The following is a 25,967-nucleotide window of genomic DNA, read 5'->3' on the forward strand; positions in this document are numbered from 1 at the left end:
ATTCAATTGAATTCTTTTTTTTTTTTTTTTTTTTTGAGACGGAGTCTCGCTCTGTCACCCAGGCTGGAGTGCGGTGGCGCGATCTCGGCTCACTGCAAGCTCCGCCTCCCGGGTTCACGCCATTCTCCTGCCTCAGCCTCTCCGAGTAGCTGGGACTACAGGCGCCCGCCACCACGCCCAGCTAATTTTTTGTATTTTTAGTAGAGACGGGGTTTCACTGTGGTCTCGATCTCCTGACCTCGTGATCTGCCCGCCTCGGCCTCCCAAAGTGCTGGGATTACAAGCGTGAGCCACCGCGCCCGGCAATTCAATTGAATTCTGACCGTAACTACCCAGAATTACTGCAGACTCCACAGGTTAAAGACTCAGTCCCATAAGACGGCGCCCACTTGACAACACCAGTCATAAGTTCCAAGTTGCCTCGTCTACTTCTGACCAACCAGCTGTAAACTGGGGTTTGCCATGACCACCTTTTCAGGTTTCATAATTTGCTAGAATGATTCAGAACTCAGGAAAGTGCTTTATTTACTGTTACTGGTTTATTGTAAAAGACATAACTCAGGAACAGCCAAATAGCTGTGTAGGGCTAGGTATGGGGGTGGGGCCTGGAGCCTCCGTACCCTCTCTGGGTGTGCCACCCTCCCGACACCTTGATGTGTTCACCACCCTAAAAACTCCAAACCCCATTGTTTAGGGGGGTTTTTGTTTTGAGACAGGTTCTCACTCTCACGCAGGTTGTAGTGCATCGGCGCAATCTCGGCTCACTGTAACCTTCAGTTCACAGCAACCTCCGGCCCCCAGGCTCAAGCAGTCCTTCCATCTTAGCCTCCCGAGTAGCTGGGACTGCAGGCATATGCCACCGTGTCCGGCTAATATTTTCATATTTTTGGTATAGACGGGGTCCTACCATGTTGCCCAGGCTGGTCTTAAACTCCTGAGCTCAAGCGATCTGCCTGCCTCGGCCTTTCCAAAGTGCTGGGATTACCGGTATGAGCCACTGTACCTGGTAAACTTAAATTTATTTGCACAGATGTAGTTCCCCAGTGTACTAGCATTTTATTTATTTATTTTTATTTATATTTATTTGTTTATTTTTTTGAGACAGAGTCTTGCTCTGTCACCCAGGCTGGAGTGCAGTGATGTGATCATGGCTCACTGGAGTCTTGACCTCCCAGGCTCAAGTAATTCCCCTACCTCAGTCTCTCGAGTAGCTGGAACTACAGGCACGTACCATTACACTCAGCTAATTTTTGTGTTTTTTATAGAGACAGGGTCTTCCTATGTTGCCCAGGCTAGTTTCAAACTCCTGGGCTCAAGTGATCTGTCTGCCTCTGCTTCCCAAAGTGCTGGGATTACAGATGGGAGCCCCCATGCCCGACCTGGATTAGCATTTGAATAACAGCTATTTCATAAAATTCTTCTGCCTTCTGAAAAGTATTTGAGAAGGCTGGCATGGTGGCACATTCCTGTACTGTCCTGGGCCTCTTCTGGGGGAGAGCAACAGGCTTGGATTCAGAGCAGGCCCAGCCCTCCCCACCCTGGTTGGCTGTGGTTCCCAAAGATGTGTCCAGTGACTGAAGCTTGAGTCTGTGACAGCCTCTGGGTAGGCTTCCACACCCCTGGGGTTATCTGTCTGAGGCTGGACCTAGGTCAAGCTGATGGGAGGATGGGTCAGAGGCTGCTGTGATTGGCCTTGACTCTGCCCGGTGGTTTAGCCCTGCCCTTGCTTAACCTCCAGGAGCTAGGAAGGAACAGTACAAATGGGATGTGACATGATTCAGTGGAGCTGGGAGAGGGGAGGGCCCTGCTCCCACCTCCCTTTGGCCACTGGTTGGCAAATGCCTTTAGTTCAAGGTCTCTCTGATTAGGGACTTGGGACCAAGGCCCTGTGGTGGAACAGCCTCTGCTGTTATGACCTATTGTTTTACTGACAGCAGAATGGCCTCCCCTACCAGTTTAATTCGTGGTTTAGGGGGTACATTTGGTGTTCTTTAACCTTGTAGAGTGTGGAGCTACTGTGGTGTGGCATGGGACAGGGGGTTTGGGCATAGCAGGAGAATTTGGCGTCAAATGGGTGAGAATCCACAGGGCATTTAGCAGAACCCCAGGTCTGGGGGCCCGTGGGTGACTTCTGTGACCTTGAGCCCCTGCAGAGCTTTCCCTGCAGTTCTGCCTTAGAGATGCTTGAAAGAGGGTTTATTGACCACCTGATCACATGGCGAGTGCCCTGCAAGGCCTCTAGGGGTATGTGCGTGTGTGCACATGCACACTGTGTATGGGTTGGCATTGAGTTGAGTGTCCTAAGGGTATGTTCCTGGCCAGAGGTGAAACTTTGACACTTGACTGGTCATGGAGGATGAATTGGTTTGCCAGGTGACCTGAGAATGGGGATGAGACGTTCTAGGCAAAGAACAACACATGCCAAGACTGCTTTTATTTATTTTCAGACAGGGTCTCGCTCTGTTGCCCAGGCTGGTGGCGCGATCTCTGCTCACTGCAACCTCTGCCTCCCGGGTTCAAGTGATTCTCCCACCTCAGCCTCCCAGGTAGCTGGGACTACCGGCGTGTGCCACCGCACCGGGCTCGTTTTTGGATTTTTAGTAGAGACAGGGTTTTACCATGTTGGCCAGGGTGGTCAAGAACTCCTGACCTCAGGTGATCTGCCTGCCTCGGCCTCCCAAAGTGCTGGGATTACGGGCATGAGCCACCACACCTGGCCAAGACTGCTTTTAGAAATAATAACATAGACCAGGCATAATGGCTCACACTTGTAATCCCAGCACTTTGGGAAGATGAGGCAGGTGGATCACTTGACCTAGGAGTTTGAGACCAGCCTGGGCAACATGGCAAAACCTTTCCTCTACAAAAAATACAAAAATTAGCCAGGCATGGTGGCATGTACCTATAGTCCCAGCCGCTGGGGAGGCTGAAGTGGGAGGATCACCTTAGCCCAGGGAGGTCGAATGCATTCCAGCCTGGATGAGTGAGACCCTGCCTCAAAAATAATAATAACGAGATAGAGGCACAGATTCATGACCTCAGGGTCACGCAGGTAAGAGTAGACCAGGAACTCAAATCTAGGTGTGACTTTGAAGTATGCATGGAAATTGGCCAGGAGGGCTTGTTAAAAATACGGATTGCCTGGCCATACCTCAGAATTTCTGATCCAGTAGATCTGGAGCGGGGCTTAAGATTTAGCGTTTCTAAGAGGTTCCAGGTGATGCTGATGCTCCAGGTCAGGGGAACCCTGTGATGTGGACCTCACTAGGCTCTTGATTTGTGCTGTCATACTCAATCCTCATGACGGATAAGGAAACTGAGGCTTAGAAAGAGGCAAAGTTGTGCACTTGTCTAAGGCCAGGAGTCAAATAATGACAGGTGGCAATAGTATGGGTGGAGGGTTGCCCTTGGGTAGCAGGGAGGCTGGCTAGCACATCCTAGAGTGGAAACCTCCTGGGAAGGTGTAGTGGAGAAAAAGGATTTGAAGTTGATAGTTTGCTGGCTGGAGAGAGGGTGAACAGGCTCTTCCTTCAAGAAAGCTCCCTGGCTTTGACCTGGCGCGGTGGCTCACACCTATAATCCCAGCACTTTGGGAAGCTGAGGCAGGCGGATCACCGGAGGTCGAGAGTTGGAGACCAGCCTGACCAACATGGAGAAACCCCATCCCTACTAAAAGTACAAAATTAGCCAGGCGCGGTGGCACATGCCTGTAATCCCAGCTATTCGGGAAGCTAAGGCAGGAGAATCACTTGAACCCGGGAGGCGGAGGTTGCAGTGAGCCAAGATCACGCCACTGCACTCCAGTCTGGGCAACAAGAGTGAAACTCCATCTCAAAAAAAAAAAAAAAAAGAAAGCTCCCTGGCTTTCTGCTAACGTGGCCTTTTTGGGTGTGGTGTCAAGTCTTGCATAGCTGGACTGTGGTCTTGGAGACAGGATGCACTAAGAGTAAGAGTGATTAGTCAGGGCCGGGCGCCGTGGCTCACGCCTGTAATCCCAGCACTTTGGGAGGCCGAGGCGGGCGGATCACGAGGTCAGGAGATCGAGACCATCCTGGCTAACACAGTGAAACCCCGTCTCTACTAAAAATACAAAAAAATTAGCCGGGCGAGGTGGCAGGCGCCTGTAGTCCCAGCTACAAGGGAGGCTGAGGCAGGAGAATGGCGTGAACCCGGGGGGGCGGAGCCTGCAGTGAGCCGAGATCGCGCCAAAAAAAAAAAAAAAAAAAAAAAAAAAAAAAAGAGTGATTAGTCAGAGGAGCAGGTCAGTGTGGGTCTGAGAACTCAGGAAAGGCCTGTGAGGGACTGAGGCTTGAGTTTTTACTTTTAACTTTTTTTGTTTTGTTTTGTTTTTTGAGACAGTCTCGCTTTGTCGCCCATGCTGGAGTGCAGTGGCCTGATCTCACTCAGCTCACTGCAACCTCCACCTCCCTGGTTCAAGCAATTCCCCTGCCTCAGCCTCCTGGGTAGCTGGGATTACAGGCGCACGCCACCGTGCCTGGCTAATTTTTTTGTATTGTTAGTAGAGACGGGGTTTCACCATGTTGGCCAGACTAGTCTCCACTTCCTTTATTTATTATTATTATTATTATTATTATTATTATTATTATTATTATTATTTTTGAGATGGAGTCTTGCTCTGTCACCAGGCTGGAGTGCACGATCTCTGCTCACTGCAACCTCCCAGGTTCAAGCGATTCTCCCACCTCAGCTTCTCGAGTAGCTGGGATTACAGGCCCCCGCCACCACGCCCAGCTTTTTTTTTTTTTTTTTTTTTTTGTATTTTTGGTAGAGACAGGGTTTCGCCATGTTGGCCAGGATGGTCTTGAACTCGTGATCCGCCCTCCTCAGCCTCCCAAAGTGCTGGGAGATTACAGGTGTGAGCCACCACGCCCAGCCAAGCATCACTTTTTAAAACAGCCAGTTTATTGAGACAGGTGCTTTGCAGGTATTGTCATTACAACCCTATGAGATAGATGTATTTTCCTCATTTTGCAGATGAGGAAACCGAGTTTCTGGGTGCAGTGCTTTGCCCTTGCACCCAGCAGGTAGAGAGTGGGGCTGGACTCCAGGCTATGGGACACTGTCCCCTGCTCTGATGCCTCATGGCCTTTCTTCCCTCTCCAGCTTATCACACAGACTTTCAGCCACCACAATCAGCTGGCACAGAAGACCCGGCGGGAGAAGAGAGCCCGGCAGGAGGCCGAGCGGCGGGAGAAGGCGGAGCGGGCGGCCAGACTGGCCAAGGAAGCCAAGTCAGAGACCTCAGGGCCCCAGATCAAGGAGCTAACTGATGAAGAGGCAGAGAGGCTGCAGCTAGAGATTGACCAGGTGAAGGGTGGGCTTCCCTTCTCCACCCCTCAGATCCCCACTGGCACTGAGCAGTGGGGTCCTGTTGCCAACTGCTGTGCTCTTTGCCCCAGAAAAAGGATGCAGAGAATCATGAGGCCCAGCTCAAGAATGGCAGCCTTGACTCCCCAGGGAAGCAGGTGAGATGGACTGCAGGGACTTGGGATGAGCCAGGAGCTTGGAACTTACAGGAAATCTCCTGCCTACTGCTTTCTCTGAAATACCCTTCCTTATCCTATCCCCTCCCCTCCTGGCTTTGGGAATCTTCCCCATGCTTTAAGATCACACTCAGAGACATTGAACCAAAGGATCCAGGTTAAAAAAATAAAAACCTGCCAGGCGCGGTGGCTCACACCTGTAATCCCAGCACTTTGGGAGGCCGAGGTGGGTAAATCACGAGGTCAGGAGTTCAAGACCAACTTGGCCAAGATGGTGAAACCCCATCTCTACTAAAAATACAAAAATTAGCCAGGCGTGGTGGCGGGCGCCCGTAATCCCAGCTACTTGGGAGGCTGAGGCAGAGAATTGCTTGAACCCGGGAGGCGGAGGTTGCCATGAGCCGAGATCGCGCCACCACATTCCACCCTGGGCGACAGAGCAAGACTCCGTCCCCCAAAAAATAAAATAAAAACCGACTGGCCTTAACCCATTTATGGCAAGAAAAGCCAATAGCCAGAGAGGGCAGTGCCTATTACAGGTCCCATCTGAGGTTGGCTGGCTTCTGTGGGCCCAGCCATATCCTTTGTCACATGGTGTAATAGTCTGAGCCCCTCTCAGACTGAGATCAGAACCAAGTTTTACCTGGTTCCCAGTGGACCAAGGTTTGGGGGTCTGCCCCTCTGTGGAGTGGGCAGGGACCAGGTCTGTTTTCTTTTGCGGCTGTATGCCCAGTGCCAGCCCTGGGCTTGGCCCAGTGAGGGTTCAATCTGTGTCTTGTCTGTCAAGTAAGTAGCTGAGTGTCCCTGATTGTAAGCAGGAGACTGAGGAAGATGAGGAGGAAGAAGATGAGAAGGACAAAGGAAAACTGAAGCCCAACCTAGGCAACGGGGCAGACCTGCCCAATTACCGCTGGACCCAGACCCTGTCGGAACTGGACGTGAGTGTCAGGGACCAGAGGTGAAGCTTAGGGAGCCAGCCTGGGGTACCAGCAGCACTTAGTGGCCTCTTCTGACTGCCTCTGCCCTATGCAGCTGGCGGTCCCTTTCCGTGTGAACTTCCGGCTGAAAGGGAAGGACGTGGTGGTGGACATCCAGCGGCGGCACCTCCGGGTGGGGCTCAAGGGGCAGCCAGCGATCATCGATGGGGAGCTCTACAATGAAGTGAAGGTGGAGGAGAGCTCGTGGCTCATTGAGGACGGCAAGGTGGTGACTGTGCATCTGGAGAAGGTATGTGAGGCCCAGCCCTTCTAGCCTGGGGTGTTGATGGAAGGAGAAGGGAGGATGTGTGCTTATTTTACTCAGGAGCCATGCTGGGGGCATTGTGGGATTATCTTAATCCCCATGACAACACTCTTTAAAGTAGATCTGTCCCTATTTTATTTTCTTAAAGACAAGGTCTCACTCTGTTGCCCAGGCTGGAATGCAGTAACACCTTCTTAGCTCACTGCAGCCTTGAACTCTTGGGCCCAAGCAATTCTCTCACCTCATCCTCCTGAGTAGCTAAGACTACAGGTGTACACCACCATGCTCGGCTACTTTTTGTTATTAATTTTTTTTGTAGAGATGGGGGGGGGGGCGGGTCTCACTATATTTCCCAGGCTGGTCTTGAACTCCTGGCCTCAAGTCATCTTCACACCTCGGCCTCCCAGAGTGCTGAGATTACAGGCTTGAGTCAGGAAAAGAGCTCGTTGATTTACCCAAGCTCCTACCTCTGGGAAGGGGTGGAGTCAGAATTGAAAGTCTTAGGTTCTAAAGCCACTTCTTTTTCACTAGGTTTGTACATGCATTCAATTCATCAAATACTTGAACACCTACTCTGTGCCTGGTACTGTTCTTGTTCTAAGTGCTGGAAAGAGAATAGTGAACAAAACAGGAAAATCTGGGCCCTCAGGAAGCCTTCATTCTCAACCTCACTGCCTTTACAGAGAGGTGGGACACAGAGATCAGTAAAAAAACGTGGTGTGAAAAGGGCCAAGGGTCTGAGGAGAACTTCCCAGGGCACATAAGACCCTGTCCCAACTTGCCCGACTGGCACTGGCTGCCCTCACTCACCCCTCCATGCCTCTGCACTTGCTTTGTCGCCCAGGCTGGAGTGCAGTGGCACGATCTCAGCTCACTGCAAGCTCTGCCTCCTGGGTTCACGCCATTCTCCTGCTTCAGCCTCCAGAGTAGCTGGGACTACAGGCGCCCACCACCATGCCTGTATTTTTTTTTTTTTTTTTAATTTTTTTATTTTTTATTTTTTAGTAGAGACAGGGTTTCACCATGTTAGCCAGGATGGTCTCGATCTCCTGACCTTGTGATCCACCCACCTCGGCCTCCCAAAGTGCTGGGATTACAGGTGTGAGCCACCATGCCCGGCCCTTTCCCTGCCTTTTAAATTTATTTTTTATTTTTTGAGACAGGGTCTTGTTCTCACCCAGGCTGGAATGTAGTGGTGCAATCACGGCTTACTGCATGCAGCCTTGACCTCCCGGGCTCAAATGACCCTCCCACCTCAGCTTCCTGAGTAACTGTGAGCGCCACCCTACCTGGCTAATTTTTAAATGTTTTTTGTAAAGACAGGGTCTCATGTTGCCCAGGCTGGTCTGAAACTCCTGGGCTCAAGGGATCTTCCTGCCTTGGCTTCCCAAAGTGTTGGGATTACAGGTAGGAGCCACTGTGCCTGGCACTTCCCTGCTTAAAAACTTTTTCTGGCTGGGCATGGTAGCTCATGCCTATAATTCTAGCGCTTTGGGAGGCTGAGGTGGGCAGATCATGAGGTCAGGAGTTTGAGACCAGCCTGACCAAGATGGCAAACCCCATCTCTATTAAAAATACAAAAAAATTAGCTGGGCATGACGGTGGGCACCTGTAATCTCAGCTACTTGGGAGTCTGAGGCAGGAGAATTGCTTGAACGCAGGAGGAGGAGGTTGTAGTGAGCTGAGACTGCACCAATGCACACGGTGGCTCACGCCTGTAATCCCAACACTTTGGGAGACTGAGGCAGGCAGATCACCTGAGGTCAGGAGTTTGAGACCAGCCTGGACCAATATGGTGAAGCCCCGTCTCTACTAAAAATACAAAAGTTAGCTGGGTGTGGTGGTGCATGCCTATAATCCCAGTTACTCGGGAGGCTAAGGCCAGAGAATTGCTTGAACCTGGGAGGCAGAGGTTGCAGATCCAGCCTGGACAAGAAGCAAAGATCTTGCAAAAAAAAAAAAAAAAAAAAAAAAAATATATATATATAATATATTTTTTTCCCTTTTTTTTTTTTTGTCGGGTCTCCGGGAGTCACTGCAAGCTCCGCCCCCCCGGGGTTCACGCCATTCTCCTGCCTCAGCCTCTCCGAGTAGCTGGGACTACAGGCGCCCGCCACCACGCCCGGCTAATTTTTTGTATTTTTAGTAGAGACGGGGTTTTCACCGTGGTCTCGATCTCCTGACCTCGTGATCCGCCCTCCTCGGCCTCCCAAAGTGCTGGGATTACAAGTGTGAGCCACCGCGCCCGGCCTTTCTTCCCATTTTAAATCTGGAATACTGCTTTGTGTCTTAAGGCTCAGCCCGAGTGTCACTTTCAAACTTCTCTCCCTCTACTCTGGATGAATATCTCCCTTTCTGCTTTCTTCTTTCCCTTATCACACTGATTTGTAACTCTTTGCCTCTGTGTCTCCCCTAGCTGCAGGAAGGGCAGAGTCTTGTACCTCTGGACCCAGTATAGGCCTGCAAGGGTCTCAGGTGCAGGATGTGGATACGAGAGAGTTTGGTTGTGAAAGGGTTAAGGGGTGATTCCTGGTGCACAGAGCAGGCCACCTCCCACCCTCTGGTTGTTCTCTTCACAGATCAATAAGATGGAGTGGTGGAGCCGCTTGGTGTCCAGTGACCCTGAGATCAACACCAAGAAGATTAACCCTGAGAATTCCAAGGTGAGCCCTGGCTGGCTGGGGGAGCTTCAGCAGGAAGGTGAGGGGCCTCGGTGTTTCCAGAGCTTCACCAATTCCTGTCACTGCCTGCCCTCAGCTGTCAGACCTGGACAGTGAGACTCGCAGCATGGTGGAAAAGATGATGTATGACCAGAGACAGAAGTCCATGGGGCTGCCAACTTCAGATGAACAGAAGAAACAGGAGATTCTGAAGAAGTGAGCAATTCAGAGACAGGGTTGGGGGACGGTGGCTGCCTGGGGGCTTAGATTTCGGTGACAGCAGTGAGTGGATCACTGAGCTGCCTCAGGAGCTGCCCTGCCCCCTTTCCAGCCATGTTTATGGCTTTATGGCTTTGGCTTGCCTACTCTTGTCACTTACTGAGGTCATCTTGAGGGCAAGGCCGGCTCATGGCACATGATAGGAGGGAAGGGGTAACAGGCGGTCATTGCCACCTACAGGAAAACAGTGCCAGTGTTGGTGCCTCAGCCTCCAGCCTCTGGACTCAAATGGGTCTCAGATACCCTGGGCCCTGCTCCTGCCCAGCCTGGCTTGGTGTTGCTGAGGTCTAAAGAGATTAGACTTGACACGGGGGTGCTGGGAGAAGGGACAGCTTTAGAAGAGAAGGATGAGCTGTTTCATCTGCTTGCTTCCCTTTCTCCAGGTTTATGGATCAGCATCCGGAGATGGATTTTTCCAAGGCTAAATTCAACTAGCCCCTGTTTTTTCCTCCCTGAACTCTTGGGGCTGAGCTGCACCCACCCACCTTTCTTGCCCACTCTTCTCTGGGACTTGTGGGCCTCAGGGCTTGGGGCAGGCATGGGACTGGCCCAGGCACACAGGTCCCAGGGCATCAGAAGAAAGGCTGGGGCTTGGGACCTTGTCTTCCCCAATTGGCCTACTGTTACACATTAAAACGATTTGCCCAGCTCCTTCTGTGTCCTCTCTTGCCTCTGGCCTTTCTCTGGGGCACAGGCGTCTTACGGCTGCTGCTGGGAACTGGGAGTTTGGCCTCTAGCCCGGATTCTGCCATGTGACCTAGGGCAAATCCTTGCCCCTCTCTGGGCCTCAGTTTCTCATTACTTAAACAAGGCTTGGCCGGGTGTGGTGGTTCACGCCTGTAATCCCAGCACTTTGGGAGGCTGAGAGGGGCAGATCACCTGATGTCAGGAGTTTGAGACCAGCTTGGCCAACATGGAGAAACCCAGTCTCTACTAAAAGTACAAAAATTAGCCGGGTGTGATGGTGCACACCTGTAATCCCAGCTACTCGGGAGGCTGAGGCAGGAGAATCGCTTGAACCCGGGAGGCGGCGGTTGCAGTGAGCCGAGATTGCACCACTGCACTCCAGCCTGGGTGACAGAGACTCCATCTCAAAAAAATAAATAAAACAAGGCTTTTAGTCTATGTATGTTTCTGAGCAAAGATTGAGTTTTTCTGGCTACAGAGACCAGAACACATGTCAGATTCTCAAAGGGGCGCATGACCTAGCAGAGTTTTAAGACCGCTGGACTTGTTGATCTGACTTCTACTTCCCACTGCAGCGGGTCTGCCCTCTAGCCATGAATCAAGTATTCTTCAAACTAGAGACTATTGTGTCCCAAGGCAGAAGAGCAGCAAGGGCCAAAGTGACACTGCCTGGCTCAGGGGAGGGGTACCAGGAGGACAGCCCAGGCCTCAGATCTGGTGTGTGTGGTACAGGGACCTTACCAGGAGGACAGAGTAAAGTCCAGTGAGGACCCATTGTTTGTATCTCTGACCTGGACCTCCGCAGATTCTAGGCCTTCTCAAAGCCAGCTCCCAGGACTAAAGAGGTGCTCCCCTTTGCTCAGATCCAGCCCACAGAGCTGACCCCTGCCCCACTTGGGCTAGAGGGTGGAGGTCAGAATGCTTGGGCCACAGAGATTATAGCAAGAATGTCCAGGTTGACTTGCTGTGAGTGCTCAGTCCTTTGGCTCCTAAATTTCTGGAATATAGATGTCTTTTTTAGAATTGGAGAATAGCTGGGCACAGTAGCTCACGCCTGTAATCCCAGCACTTTGGGAGGCCGAGGCGGGCAGATCACTTGACGTCAGGAGTTCGAAACCAGCCTGGCCAACATGGAGAAACCCCATCTCTGCCAAAAATATAAAAAGTTAGCTGGGTGTTGGCCAGGTGTGGTGGCCCACGCCTGTAATCCCAGCACTTTGGGAGGCCAAGGTGGGTAGATCATGAGGTCAGGAGATTGGACCATCCTGGCTAACACGGTGAAACCCCGTGTCTACTAAAAATACAAAAAATTAACTGGGCATGGTGGCGGGCGCCTATAGTCCCAGCTACTTGGGAGGCTGAGGCAGGAGAATGGCGCAAGCCCGGGAGGTGGAGCTTGCAGTGAGCCGAGATCGCGCCACTGCACTGCAGCCTGTGCAACAGAGCGAGACTCTGTCTCCAAAAAAAAGAAAAAGTTAGCTGGGTGTGGTGGCACGTGCCTGTAATCACAGCTACTTGGGAGGCTGAGGCAGGCGAATCACTTGAACCTGGGAGGCTGAGGTTGTGGCGAGCTAAGATTGTACCACTGCACTCCAGCCTGGGCAATACAGCAAGACTGTCTTGGGAAAAAAAAAATTCAGAATAGCTTGTTAAAGATTTCAGAGAGGCTATGCGGTACATAGCTTTGTCTGTTTTCCAAACTTGCTAAACCTTTTTTTTTTCTGGGAATGCAAATAGTGGTTTAAAAGGCTAGGTTTGGAAAATGGTGCTGTAGGGCTGAGGCTAGAGTGGAGGGTTTGTGGTGTCACTCTCACACTCTGTACTCCTGTTCTGCCCCGTGGTCATTTTAATCTTTTGGAGGCCTTGACCTGGATGCGACAGCAGAGCCTGGAGTTAGAACTGAACCCCATGTTCGTAGTCCTGAGAGATCATCCTGTTTCCCTTAGGAAACTGGACAAACAAGTACAATTTGTCTAGTAGTTACTTTCCAAAGGGTGCCTTTTGGAGCAATAAAAAGGGCGGTGGGCGCAGCAGGTCAAATGGGAGCTGGAGTGGGGGGATCCTCAACACTTTCTAGCTTGTTTGTTAATTAAGAATGGGCTGGTGGGCCTGCCCCGGCCTCTCTGCTGAAAGAGGACCAGTAGATAAGCCTGTGTGTGAGGAGCAGCCAAGTGGATCCTTCTAACTCATCTGGGCTCTGCTACCTAATGAAGGGATTCTGCATCTGCCCCAGCAAGGCCAGAGCCACAGTTAGTAACTGCGTGTCCCACTAAGTGCCTTGACCTCACTGTAAGCCCCAGGTTTCCTCTCTGTGAAAGAATAATGTCCTTTCTCCGAGGTTATTGGAGAGGCCAAGAAGATACTGGTGAAAACCACAGTGCTGGACAGGCGCGGTGGCTCACACCTGTAATCCCAGCACTTTGGGAGGCTGAGGCGGGTGGATCACCTGAGGTCAGGAGTTTGAGACCAGAGACCAGCCTGACCAACATGGAGAAACCGTGTCTCTACTAAAAAATACAAAATTAGCTGTGCGTGGTGGCGCATGCCTGTAATCCCAGCTGCTCGGGAGGCTAAGTTAGGAGAATCGCTTGAACCCGAGAGGCGGAAGTTGCAGTGAGCCAAGATTGCACCATTGCACTCCAGCAGCCTGGGCAACAAGAGCAAAAACTCCATCTCAAAAAAAAAAAAAAAAAAGAAAACCACAGTGCTCTGTTACTACCAGAGAGAGGGGAAGGGGAGCAGCAGGTCCAAGGCTGGGTAGGGCCAACAAATGATCAGGGCTTTGGGGAAACTGTGGGCTGGGCAGAAGCAGGCCAGCCTGCAGGCAGTGGACTGGGAGAGCAGCGGCAGTTCAGAGAGGCCTCCCTAGAAGAACCTCTCAAACTGTCAGAAACCATTTATCCAACCTTTCTCAGGCACAGACTCTGTGCTTGCTTCTTTATCTCCTGGAACTCACAGTGAACCTGAAATGGGGGCAGGATTACTCCCATTTTATCCTTCCTACTTCAACTGCAGGGCACTAAGCCAGGCTGGACACCTATATCCTGTCTCCTGCTCTGGGCAGCAGTTAAGTGAGGCAGACGGGAAAGGACAGCCAAGATAAGCAGGCAGATAGCAATTACCTTTGTCCTTACAAACTATGGTCATGTTAACATACAGAATATCAGCCAAGAACCAGAACCAACTGCTTAACATAACATAGAGTGGGCCCTGCCCACCCCCCAATACAATACATTTAAGATAAGCTTCTTTTAACTGTTGAATTACTCCAGGGAGGGAGAAGTTTGCATGATTGGTTAGGGTGGCAATAGGGGGATGGAGTCAGGGTTCACTCCCAGAAGGTAATTCCTAAGTCCTTACTTTCCATGATCAGGCCACCTGAAGACCATGAGCAGGAAGGAAGAGGCCCAGGCAGGGATCGGACCAGCTGGGGATGCAAGGAGATGTAGACCCCACGGCCCAGTGAAATGCACATGGTCCAGGAACCCAGTCAGCCAAGGCAGGAGGAGCCAGAGTGGGCACTGCTTCAGGTCTAAGGCCCAGCCTCTCCCACAGGGGTTCCTGGTCCCCCTCTTCATTCTGTAGGCTGTGCTTCTCCCAAAAAGGGTGTGGCAGCTGGGCCTGGCAGGGGTTAGCAGTACACCTGGAGCAAGGGTGCCCCCGACGAGTCTGTGTCGGTGCCCTGGAAGGATGAGTCATGGCTGGCTGGGTACCCTGGTGGGAAGGAGAGGAGAGGAGGAAACAGGCTCAGGGGAAGGAGCTCATCCAGATCCCACGACCAGGGAGAAGCCTGCTGAGAAGGAGCAGAGTGGGACTTGAGCCTGGGTCAGTCTGATCCTGGCTGGATGACCCACTCAGTTTATTGACCTCTCTGAGCCCTAGCCTCCCTTTCTGTAAAAGGATAATGACCCCACTCCCAGGGGGTTGTTGTCAAGGGCAAGAAGACCACAACAGAAGCACACGGGTGTCTTTCCAGCACCATGCTGGATGGCCCCCACCCACTACTTTCCTAGTCATCTGGGCTTGAAGGTTGGGGTCTGATCACTTTCAGCTTGCCTGTTCTGGGCACTTGCACCCACTTTAAGCCAGCTTGCTAGATGGAGACGGGTCTGTGGCTGCTTAGGTCCCCGTCCCTTTTTGATGTCATCCTCATCACCCCAAGAGAAAGCTGGGAGAGGAGCAGGTGAGGGGCCCCTAGGGTAGTCCCCCACCCTCCACACCCCTCGTTAGGTCAAGACCACACCTGGAGCTCCATAAGGCCTCAGCTTCCGGGCGATGGCATCTGCAGTCGTCTCCTGGGAGATCTGCACTGTCAGCTCTAGGGAGGGAACGTGAGGCAGGCAGTGGTCATTAGCACCTTCTTTCAACCCTATTTCCTACTCCTGTTCCCAGCCCGATGAGGGAGGAGCCACTCACTCCTGGGCAGGGCTAGAAAAATAATGCTTGAAGACAGACACATAGACAACGTGTGCATGAGCAGAGTGATGGATGAGTGGGAGTTTTGGTTAGCCCAGAACAGGTCAGAGGCCCAAGTTCATGTGGGTCCCTAGGTCCCGTTAACCAGACCAGGCCTAGAAGCTACTCTGGCAGGAGACAGCAGGGGAGAGGAGCCTTTTGGGTAAATTTGTTGAATGCAGAGGGAACGTTGTCCTTTCTGGGGACAGCAGCGATGGCCAGAGAGCTTTCCCAGGGTCTGCATGCTCCTCTCAGCCTTGCTCGGACCTCACCGGGAAGGGCCAGAGTGGGAGCTGGGGAGAGGGGATGCAAGAGTTGACAGAAAGGAGGAGCAAGGGCAGGGACTGGCTGAGGGGTAGACCCACAGTGGCTAAAGACCCCATTCCAACCCTCCCCTGGCCAGAGCCTCCCCTACTCTGCCCCTCAGCTCCATGGGGCCCCCACCTACCATCCTGGCTGAGACCTGAGCCCACCATGGTCTCATGGCCACTGTCAGGGGCAGCAGCGGTCGGGGCAGCAGCCCGAGTTGAACGACCCTCTGAGGTCTGTGGGCGAGCACGGCTTTTTCGGGTACTAATGCGAATGATGCCGCGTACCAGGCGGCCCTCAGCATCCTGCTCATCCAGGTGGTAGTCCTGCGTGATGCTGCTGATAAGGTCGGAGATCTTACTGGTTTTCTCCAGGAACACAGTGTCTGACGTGCACTTGGCCAGCTCATCGATCTGGTGTACGCTGAACAGCTCTGTCAGCTTCTTGAAGATGAGCACATCAATCTCTCGGCTCGACATGGAGCCACTGCCCATCTCGGGCAGGTCCAGGTCCGACTCATGGAAAGAGTAGTACTCCTCGGAGCCACGAGGACTACTGGCAAGGGTGCTGGGCAGGCTGTGTCGCATGGGTGGGGGATCAGCCAGCGGCTCCTTGCAGCAGGAGTCCGCATCAGGGGCTGGGGAGGTGGCCCTCGGGTAGGGATACACAGGGATGCCTTTGAGCTTAACGTCGGGGTAGCTGAAGCTGCTGCCCATGGTTGACTTGAGCCGCTGGCCATCCCGCCGGCTGGGGGGTGCACGATCAGGGCTGGGGGGCACTCCATTGTGCTCCTTGGCCCAGTTGGCTTCGGCAGCCCCCTCAGTGGAGTCCTCGGTAGACAGGCAGGGGCTGCATCCCCGTACACAGGCTCCACAGCGCTGGAGGCAATCCCGGCAGCGGCGGAAGCAGAAGGCAGCCCGGCACCACTCCCACACCCAGGGTCGCCAGAGCAGGCAGCAAGTCGGGGACTCAGGGGCCGGCTCAGCAGAGCCAGAGATGAAGGTAATGCTCTCTGGCCCATGGTGGCCAGGGTCCTTGGGGTCTGGTCTACGGGTGCGGCGGCTTGGTGGGGGCTGAGGTGGTTTATCATATGTCTCCAGACATAGCTCTGTTGGCCGCTCCCAGGGTCCCAAGCGTGGAGGCCCAGATGTTGGGCGGGGGTGTCCAGGGCGGGGCATGGCTCATTGCATGGTTTGCAGCAGCCAGGCACCTGCGGGGGGAGAGGCCAGGAAGGAGTCAGGATCAGAGGTGAGGAACAAACTCCTGGGCTGACTTGAGCAGCTTCACACTTCTAGTTTCTGAGAGGCCTGGGATGTGGATGGACCCAAGTATGCCCAAAAACCCTCATCTCTCGTGGCCCTCCGTCCACAAAGAGAAAGTCTCTGTGGTCTAACCCAGATTTCAAAATTCCCTGTGACTTAGACCTATTGGGATGGCTATGAAAGGTTGAACACTGGCGGGGCGCAGTGGCTCACGCCTGTAATCCCAGCACTTTGGGAGGCCGAGGCAGGCAGATCACCTGAGGTCAGGAGCTCAACACCAACCTGACTAACATGGTGAAACTCCGTCTCTACTAAAAATACAAAAAAAAGTTAGCCAGGTGTAGTAGTGGGCGCCTGTAATCCCAGCTACTTGGGAGGCTGAGGCAGGAGAATCGCTTGAACGCGGGTGGCGGAGGTTGCAGCAAGCCGAGATCACGCCATTGCACTCCAGCCTGGGCAACAGGGCAAGACTGTGTCTCAAAAAAAAAAAAAGAAAAAAGAAAAGAAAAAAAGAAAGGTTGAACATCTTATCTGAAATGCTTGGGTCCAGAAATGTTTTGGATTCTGGATTGTATACATTATACTTACCTGTTAAGCATTCCTCATCCAAAAATCTGAAATGCTCCAATGAGCATTTCCTTTAAGTATCATGCTGGTGCTCAACTTTCAGATTTTGGAGTGTTTTGGATTTTTGGATTAGGGATACTCAATCTCTCAATCTGTGTTTAAAAATAATCTCCCTTCCCCCAGAAAATAATGAGTGTTGGCAATAATGTGGGAAAACTGGAACTCTTGTGCATTTCTGGTGGGAATGTAAAATGGTGCAGCTGCTATAGAAAACAGTATGGTGGTTCCTCCAAAAATTAAACATCGAATTACCACATGACCCAGCAATTCCACTTCTGGGTACATACCCCATCTAATTGAGAGCAGGGACTCAGATGTTTAGACAATGTTCACAGCAGCATTATTCACAATAGCCAAAAGGTGGAAACAATCCCAGTGTCTACCAATGGATGAATGACTAAACAAAATGTGGTATATACATACAATGGAATATTATTCAGCCTTACAAAGGAAAGGAAATTCTTATACATGCTGCAACATGGATGAACCTTGAAGAACTTATGCTAAGTGAAATAAGCCAGACATAAAAGGACAAATAGCCCGGGTGCGGTGGCTCATGCCTGTAATCCCAGTAATTTGGGAGGCCAAAATGGGTGGATCACTTGAGCACAGGAGTTCAAGACCAGCCTGGCCAACATGGTGAAAGCCCATCCCTACTGAAAATACAAAAATTAGCCGGGTGTGGTGGTACACACCTGTAGTCCTAGTTACCTGGGGGACTGAGGTGGGAGGACCACTTGAGCCTCGGAGGTGGAGGTTGCAGTGAGCTGAGATCATGCCATTGCACTCCAGCCTGGGCAACAAAGCCAGACCCTGTCTCAAAAAAAAAAAAAAAAAAAGACAAATATTGTAAGATTCCACTTATATGACATCTCTAGAATAGTCAAATTCATAGAGACACAAAGTAGAATGGTAGTTGCCTGGTGCTGGGGGCAGAGGGGACTGGGGAGTTATTGTTGAATGAGTAGGGAGTTTCAGCTGGGGAAGATGAAAAAGGTCTGGAGATGGATGGTGGCAATAGTTGTACAACAATGTGAATGTATTTAATGCCACAGGAATGATGCTTAAATATGTTTTGTTTTTTATTTTTATTTTTTGAAACGGAGTCTCACTGTCACTGAGGCTGGAGTGCAGTGGTACCATCTCGGCTCACTGCAACCTCTGCCTCCTGGGTTCAAGCGATTCTCTTGCCTCAGCCTCCCAAGTAGCTGGGATTACAGGCACGTGCCACCATGCCCAGCTAATTTTTGTATTTTTAGTAGAGACAGGATTTCGCCATGTTGGCCAGGCTGGTCTCAAACTCCTGACCTCAGGTGATCTACCCACTTCAGCCTCCCAAAGTGCTGGGATTACAGTTGTGAGCCACCACACCCGGCCCTTAAATGTGGTCTCTGCTTTTTGCTTTTTGGTTTTTTTTGTTTTTTTTTTGAGACAGAGTTTTGCTCTTGTTGCCCAGGCTGGAGTGCAATGTCACAATCTCGGCTCACTGCAACCTCCGCCTCCCGGGTTCAAGCGATTCTCCTGCCTCAGCCTCCCAAGTGGCTGGGATTACAGGTAAGCACCACCACGCCTGGCTAATAGAGACGGGGTTTCTCCATGGTCAGGCTGGTCTTGAACTCTCGCCCTCAGGTGATCTGCCTGCCTCAGCCTCCCAAAGTGCTGAGATTACAGGTGTGAGCCACCGCACCCAGCCAAATGTGGTTTCTTTAAAAAAAGGTTAGGCCAGGCACAGTGGCTCATGCCTGTAATCCCAGCACTTTGGGAGACCAAGGTGGGCGGATGATTTGAGGTCAGGAGTTCTAGACCAGCATGGCCAACATGGTGAAATCCCATCTCTACTAAAAACACAAAAATTAGCTAGGTATGGTGGTGGACACGTGTAATCCCAGTTACTGAGGAGGCTGAGGCAGGAGAATTGCTTGAACTCAGGAGGCAGAAGTTGCAGTGAGCCGAGATGGCGCCATTGCACTCCAGCCTGGGTGACAGAGTGGCAAGACTCTGTCTCAAAAAAAAAAAAAAAAAAGATTAATAAGGTACCTTTTTTTTTTTTTTTGAGATAGAATCTCATTCTGTCACCCAGGCTGGAGTGCAATGGCACATTCTTGGCTCACTGCAACCTCTGCCTCCTAGGTTCAAGTGATTCTCCTGCCTCAGCCTCGGAGTAGCTGGGATTACAGGTGTACGCCACCACGCCCAGCTAATTTTTGCATTTTTAGTAGAAATGGGGTTTTGCCATGTTGGCCAGGCTGATCTCGAACTCCTGACCTCAGGTGATCTGCCCACCTCAACCTCCCAAACTGCTGGGATTACAGGCATGAGCCACCGCACCCAGCCTAATATGGTAACTCATAGCTATTTTACAGAAAGATCTCCTGGATCTCACTTTCTGTAAAGTGGTCTCCCCCAGTTCCTCCCTGCTGTTGGTAAGTTTTTCTTGTTGAGAGCCTCTGTGGTTGCTCAACAAATGCCTTTCCATAAGACTTGCAATGGAACCTGATCATTAACACCTTTTTCCCTCCCCTGGTCCTTCAAATCAGATATGGGAATTTAAGAGGTCCCCTGTCAATATTTCAGTCTTACTCACATTTGCCCTGCTAGCAACATTTAACACCAAGCACTGTTGGTGTCTTTTGATTAGATAAAAAAGCTGAGCCACAAAATATGTCTTCTTTCCCATTCTGACCTGGTTGCTAGGAAGCTCAGAGCTAAGACTTCCTCTACTTCATAAACACTGAGGCTGACCCTGTGCTGGGTACCGAAGAACCAAAGGTGAATGAACTACAGATCCCGCTCTTGATGATTCACATATGGTTTTGTAGGGAAAACAGATGCTTAAAAGTTTGTAAAGATGAGGGCTGGGCACAGTGGCTCATGCCGGTAATCCCAGCACTTTGGGAGGCTGAGGCGGGTGGATCACGAGGTCAGGATTTCGAGACCAGCCTGACCAACATGGTGAAACCCTGTCTCTACTAAAAATACAAAAATTAGCTGGGTGTGGTGAAGCATGCCTGTAATCCCAGCTACTCAGGAGGCTGAGGCAGGAGAATCGCTTGAACTTGGGAGGCGGAGGTTGCAGTGAGCCCAGATCGCACCACTGCACTCCAGCCTATGCAACAGAGTGAGACGCCATCTCAAACAAACAAACAAAGTTTGTAAGATGGAGCATGTAGGATATATGAAGCATCATGGGAGTAAATAACTCTGCCTGAGAGGGTCAAGGAAGATTATGCAGTAGTGTATTTGGGAAGGTCCTTGATCTCATGTAGGGGTTTGCCAGGCAGTAACTATCCTTAGCTTGGATTTTCTGAGACACTGATCCCTTATCCTTTTATTCCTGAATTAATGGCACTGGGGTCTTAAACTGGGGGTATATGAGGAACGTGGAACTGGGCATCGGGATATCTGTGTTTTCGTTCCAGTTCTGGCCCTAATCTAACCCCAGATTTGGCACTTGGGAAAATAATGCCACCTCCTTAAAGAGGGCCATCATTATCTCTCACCCAAATACTCTCACAGTCCCCATTCTGGCCACCTCCATTCCCTCTTACTTGCTGTAGCAAGTAAAAACTTTAAAATGTTTAGAGGAACACGGCAGACACCACTTTAATCAAATGATCAAAGATAATATCATCAAAATGGGATGAACTGACATCAAGTTCCTCCTGATACTATGTACTAAGGAGGACACAACTCACGAAGTATTCCTGTCAAAAATACATAACCTGAATGTAATAATGAGGAAATAAAATACAAGCCCAAGTTGAGAAACATGACAACTAAATGCAGTGTGATCCTAGAAAGGATCCTGGATTGGGAGGAAAAAATTGGAAATTGGATAGTGTGAATAACTGGTGAAATATGTTATTTGATAGTATTATATCAATGTTACATTTTCTGAATTTGATTACTGTGGTTATATAAGATAATGTTCTATTCTTAGGAAACATACACTGAAGCACTTGGGGATAAAGGGGCAGGTATTATCTGCAACCTAATCTCAAATGGTTCAAACACAAAAGAACAGAAGTTATGTGTGTATAGAGAAAGGGAAAGAGGGAATGTTACCCATGGTAAATGGGGATGTGAAGGATAGAGTTCTTTTATTTATTTTATTTAATTTTAGAGATAAGGTCTCCCTCTGTCACCCAGATTGGAGTGCAGTGGTGCAACCATAGCTCAATGAAGCCTCAAACAACTGGGCTCAAGTGATCCTCCTGCCTCAGCCACTTGAGTAGCTAGGACTATAGATGCATACCACCCTGCCCCACTAGTTTTTTGTTTTGTTTTGTTTTTTGGTAGAGATGGGATCTTGCTATGTTGCTCAGGCTGGTCTTGAACTCCTGGCCTCAAGTGATCTCCTGCCCTGGCCTCCCAAAGTGCTGGGATTACAGGCATGAGCCTCTGTGCCTGGCCTAGGATACCGTTCCTACAACTCTTCAACCTACTCTCCTGGCCCTACTCAGCACTCCTTCTCCAGGGACCCTCTGGAACCACTAGTCAGCTGGGAGGCCCTCTCCCCATGGCCTTCTGCTGGGCTGTCAGCTGGGTCAGCCTTCTACTGATTGTTTGAGGATAAGTCTATGTCCCCAAGGACCATGACCCTGAAGTGCAGGGACTGTGTGTAATTTTTTTCTGCCTCAGAGTCTGGAACAGGGTTTGGTACACTAGGTGCCTCAGGGGACTGACAGATTTCCGGTTGCCTCAGGGTAGAACCAGGACCATTGGGTACAAAGAAAAAAAGACTTAGGCTCTAAGTTGACCAGAGTATGGATGGGGGATAGGAGGTGAGGGGGGAGTGAAACCCCATCTGCAAAGGTATCCCAACTAAAATTGTAACAGGTGATTTTAAATTCCCTTGCAATCCGAGGCAAGTGGTTAAAAATTTTTGTTTTAGTTTGAGAAATGTGGGGTATGGATTCACACATTCACGCAATTAACAGATATTTACTGAGGGCCCACTGTGTGCCACATGCTGGATTTATTATTATTATTATTTTTATTTTTTATTTTTTTTTTTTTTGAGACAGTCTTACTCTGTCACCAACTCTGGAGTGCATGGCACGATCTTGGCTCACTGCAACCTCTGCCTCCCAGGTGGAGGCAATTCTCATGCCTCAGCCTCCCGAGTAGCTGGAATTACAGGTGCATGCCACCATACCCAGCTAATTTTTTTGTATTTTTAATAGAGATGGGGTTTCACCATGTTGGCCAGGCTGGTCTCGACCTCCTGACCTCAAGTGATCCACTGCCTCAGCCTCCCAAAGTGCTGAGATTACAGGCATAAGCCACCGCGCCTGGCCAGCTGTTCTAAGTTCTTTTTTTTTTTTTTTGAGATGGAGTCTCGCTCTGTCGCCCAGGTTAGAGTGCAGTGGCGCGGTCTTGGCTCACTGCAACCTCTGCCTCCTGGGCACAAGCAATTCTCCTGCCTCAGCCTCCTGAGTGGCTGGGACTACAGGTGCCCGCCACCACGCCTGGCTAATTTTTTGTATTTTTAGTAGAGATGGGGTTTCACTGTGTTAGTCAGGATGGTCCGATCTCCTGACCTCGTGATCCACCTGCCTCGGCCTCCCAAAGTACTGGGATTATAGGCGTGAGCCACTGCGCCCGGCCCAGCTGTTCTAAATTCTATGGATAAAGTGATAAAACAGACAAAATCCCTCAACCTCAGGAGTTTACACTCCATGAGAGTTGATTATTGATGGCTTACACTGTTCTAAGTACTTCAGATAAAATAACCAATTAATTTTCACAACCCTCTTTGTAATATTATTACCTGTATTATTAAACTAAAGCACAGACAGGTTAAATAAGTTGTCCAAAGCCATACATCTATCTGTACACAACTGGCCTGGCCCCAGACTCTTATCCACTACCCCATCCCATCTATTACTTGGGAGAAAAGAGGCAGTCAAAGCTGCTAGCTCCATGGAACAGCGTGTGCCCAGAGAGCCCTGTCTTCCAGGCTCAAGCCTTCAGGAGAGTGAACAAATCTACAGTTAACCATGCTGAGCTCGGAAGTACGTGGGGCTCCTGAGGATGGAATGGCTATTGTCTTCTCCCCAACCTCCAAAGCTTTAGGACTCGCTATTATTGATTAAATTAATCCAACAGGTATTTATTGAGCACCAACGAGGTGCCCAGCGTTGTGCTAAATGCTGAGAAAACAGCAGTGAATGGGCCAGAGGACTTTCACCTTATTTGACTCTCACAATTGCTCTGTAAATAAGTAGTATATCTCCATTTCACAGATCAGGAATCTGAAGCTCAGAAAGGTGAAGTGACTGGCCCAGAGACACCTAGCAAGAGAGGGCTGGAGTAGGATTTGCACTGTGGCCCGCCAGGCTCTGGAGCCTGCGTACTTTGTGTGTGCCACACATCTCCAGCGGTGGTGGGATGAGAAGAGAAGACCTGGGATAAGGACAATGCCTGCCTCAGTTCCCCACTTCCCTCCAGCCATTGAACCCACCTGAAGTCAAACTCAGGCAGTTTCTTCCAGGCTGTATCTCCCCGACCCTGCTGCTGCCACCGCCCCGCCACCACCCCGCCCAATCCTAGGAACCTGGTCACTTGGTTTAGTGAGGGGAGGCTCCCTGTCCCTATTGTGGCTTGAGGCAAGATTCTTAACCGCACTTTCCTCATCTTTAAATAAGGAGAGACTAGTATCTTCATGCCCCGCCAGTCCCGTGAGATTTAAATGAAATATTGAGTGCAGGGGGCTTCCTGCAGTGGCCTTGCACATGGGAGGGACTAGGTCACTGGGCGATCTAAGGCACCGCAAGGATCTTCCCGGGGGTCAGACGGTCCCGGCCCGCTCTCCCTGGATTTCTCGTTGATGCTTCCCTCTTCCCCCTTAGTCCCGCGAACACACACACACACTCAAGGGTCTATGTACCGTCCCCTCCTCCCAGGGGCCCCAGGACAGACCCGGCCACACCAGCCTCTGCCCCTAGCTCAGTGCCAAGCCTCGGACACCCGGCCGGGGAGGACCACCCCAGTCCTGCTCGAGAAACAGCCGTCGGCTCAGTGCACCCTCGGCCCCCTGCCCCAGAAGTGCAGCCCGAGAGTCCCATATCCGCGGGCACCTAGTCCTGGGGACAAGGAAGAACCAGATCCTGGCACTGTCCCCCGGGCTACCACAGCCCCTACACCAACTCTGCCCTTGGGGCGAGCACTACCCTCTTCAGCTGCAAGGGCCCTACCCCGCGGGCGGACCCAGCCTTCCTCCCGTCCCGACGCTGCCCCCCGGTGAGTGCGGCCCCCGCACCCAGCCAGTGCAGCCCTTGGGGCGAACGCGGCCCCTCACCCCATTCTGCGCGCCCAGCCCGGGCGCCCGTTCAGGCCGCTCCCCAGCCCGGCCCGCGCACCCCGGAAGTAGGAGGGTGGCCCCCGAGGAACAGGGCCCAGGACCCTCTCCTGTCCGGGCTCAGCCTCGGGGGGCTCCCGACACCGGCGCCGCCCTGGTTTGCGCCCCCTTGGGCCCGCGCGGGGCTTACCTGTCCCGCCAGGTGAGCCGCCTCCGGCTCAGCCCCTCCCCCGCCCCCTCGCCACTCACCTGGGGCGCAGGTGAGCGTCTCGCGGGAGCGCTGCACGGGCCGCCGCTAGGGACACACTTCCTGCCTCCGCGAAGCGCCGCCGCGCACCTGGACCGAGGCCCCGCCCCTGGGCTCTGTGGAGCTGCGCGTCCCCGCTCGGGTGCCCGGCCCTTTCGGCCTAGTCCGGGTAGGTGAGGTGTGGCGGGGAGGGGTCGAGAGGCGCTGGGGCTCAGTCTCTTCTTCTGTTCAACAGGCTGGTGGTCCTGTCAGTCTCTGAGCACCTGTGGAGCTCCTGCCCGGCCATAAAGCTCCAACTCAAAGGGAAGCTCTCTTCTGGGAAGCTTTCCCTGACCCTAAGTCTGTTTTTCTGTTGGTTAGAACAGGCCCTGTACTCCGCACACTGTCGTTTTCTTGTCTTCTGTCTCCTCCTTTAGCCTCTTACCTTTACAGGGTTTGGTCTTGTTCCCCTGTGTTCCTGGTGCTCAGCACAGGTCCTGGCAAATACTAGGTGCTCAACAAATATTTTCCACTGAATGAGGCCCCGGGCCCCAATTTCTCCTTTGCCCTGGGGCAGAACTGGGAGCCTGGGCCGCTGATCAGTTTACCTTTTCTTTTGTTCAGAGAAATCTGCAGGTAAAGACAGGAACCTCAGCTCTGGGGCCCGGAGTAGAGTAGAGGAGGGGGCTAGGATATGCAGCTCTGAAAGATAAAACGATTCCCTGGTTAGGATTCTGAAAGCAAGGAATTTAATGCAGAAGTACACCGGAAGCACATCATGGGCCAGAATGTTGCAGATTACATGCGCTACTTCATGGAAGAAGATGAAGATGCTTACAAGAAACAGTTCTCTCAATACATAAAGAACAGCATAACTCCAGACATGGAGGAGATGTGTAAGAAAGCTCATGCTGCTGTACGAGAGAATCCAGTCTATGAAAGGAAGCCCAAGAAAGAAGTTAAAAAGCAGAGGTGGAACTGTCCCAAAAAGTCCCTTGCTCAGAAGAAGGATCGGGTAGCTCAAAAGAAGGCAAGCTTCCTCAGCGCTCAGGAGCGGGCTGCTGAGAGCTAAACCAAACAATTTTCTATGATGATTTTTCAGATATAGACGACAATAAACTTATGAACAGCAAAAAAAAAAAAAGAAAAAAAGAAAAAGATACAGCCAGGATCAGAAGTGGTGGCCAAAATGGGCCATGGTCACTACATCCAAAAAAGGTCTCTGCAAGAGGCAACACCATTGAATGTCAAGAAGGCAAGGCTCAGACTATCCTGGGTTGCTGTTCCCCTTAATATTAATAACAACTCAATAACTTAACAATAGCATTAATAAACAAGTGACTTGGCCGGGCGTGGTGGCTCATGCCTGTAATCCCAGCACTTTGGGAGGCCGAGGCAGGCAGATCACCTGAG

At 51.4% G+C, this 25,967-nt stretch overlaps 2 protein-coding genes across 5 annotated transcripts in view; one reads left to right on the plus strand and one right to left on the minus strand.

The window, feature by feature from the left end:
• The window catches only part of NUDC (nuclear distribution C, dynein complex regulator), a 34,286-nt gene extending 23,951 nt beyond the window's left edge, over positions 1–10,335 (plus strand). For all 3 annotated transcript variants that reach the window (XM_058444380.1, XM_032759441.2, XM_032759442.2), the window contains exons 3-9: positions 5,125–5,328; positions 5,421–5,486; positions 6,323–6,442; positions 6,537–6,731; positions 9,326–9,409; positions 9,504–9,622; positions 10,069–10,335. In XM_058444380.1, the coding sequence (XP_058300363.1) occupies positions 5,125–5,328; positions 5,421–5,486; positions 6,323–6,442; positions 6,537–6,731; positions 9,326–9,409; positions 9,504–9,622; positions 10,069–10,120 (840 nt within the window). In that variant the 3' untranslated portion in view covers positions 10,121–10,335. The remainder of the gene's footprint in view (positions 1–5,124; positions 5,329–5,420; positions 5,487–6,322; positions 6,443–6,536; positions 6,732–9,325; positions 9,410–9,503; positions 9,623–10,068) is intronic.
• A 3,114-nt stretch (positions 10,336–13,449) lies between these two features.
• KDF1 (keratinocyte differentiation factor 1) lies at positions 13,450–24,640 on the minus strand. Of its 2 annotated transcripts, none has more exons than XM_058444411.1 (4): positions 24,578–24,640; positions 15,276–16,346; positions 14,616–14,690; positions 13,450–14,086 (listed from the first exon to the last, which is right to left on the minus strand). In XM_058444411.1, exons 2-4 carry the CDS (start codon positions 16,312–16,314, stop codon positions 14,004–14,006), a joined length of 1,197 nt encoding a protein of 398 aa, XP_058300394.1. In that variant the 5' UTR covers positions 16,315–16,346; positions 24,578–24,640; the 3' UTR covers positions 13,450–14,003. The 2 variants fall into 2 exon arrangements, with proteins under 2 accessions (XP_058300394.1, XP_058300395.1); XM_058444412.1 differs by lacking the exon at positions 24,578–24,640 and adding an exon at positions 17,737–17,841.
• Between the last annotated feature and the right edge of the window lie 1,327 nt (positions 24,641–25,967).

Source organism: Hylobates moloch, unplaced genomic scaffold (genome assembly GCF_009828535.3).
Source record: "Hylobates moloch isolate HMO894 unplaced genomic scaffold, HMol_V3 SCAFFOLD_9, whole genome shotgun sequence".
Classification (NCBI taxonomy): domain Eukaryota; kingdom Metazoa; phylum Chordata; class Mammalia; order Primates; family Hylobatidae; genus Hylobates; species Hylobates moloch.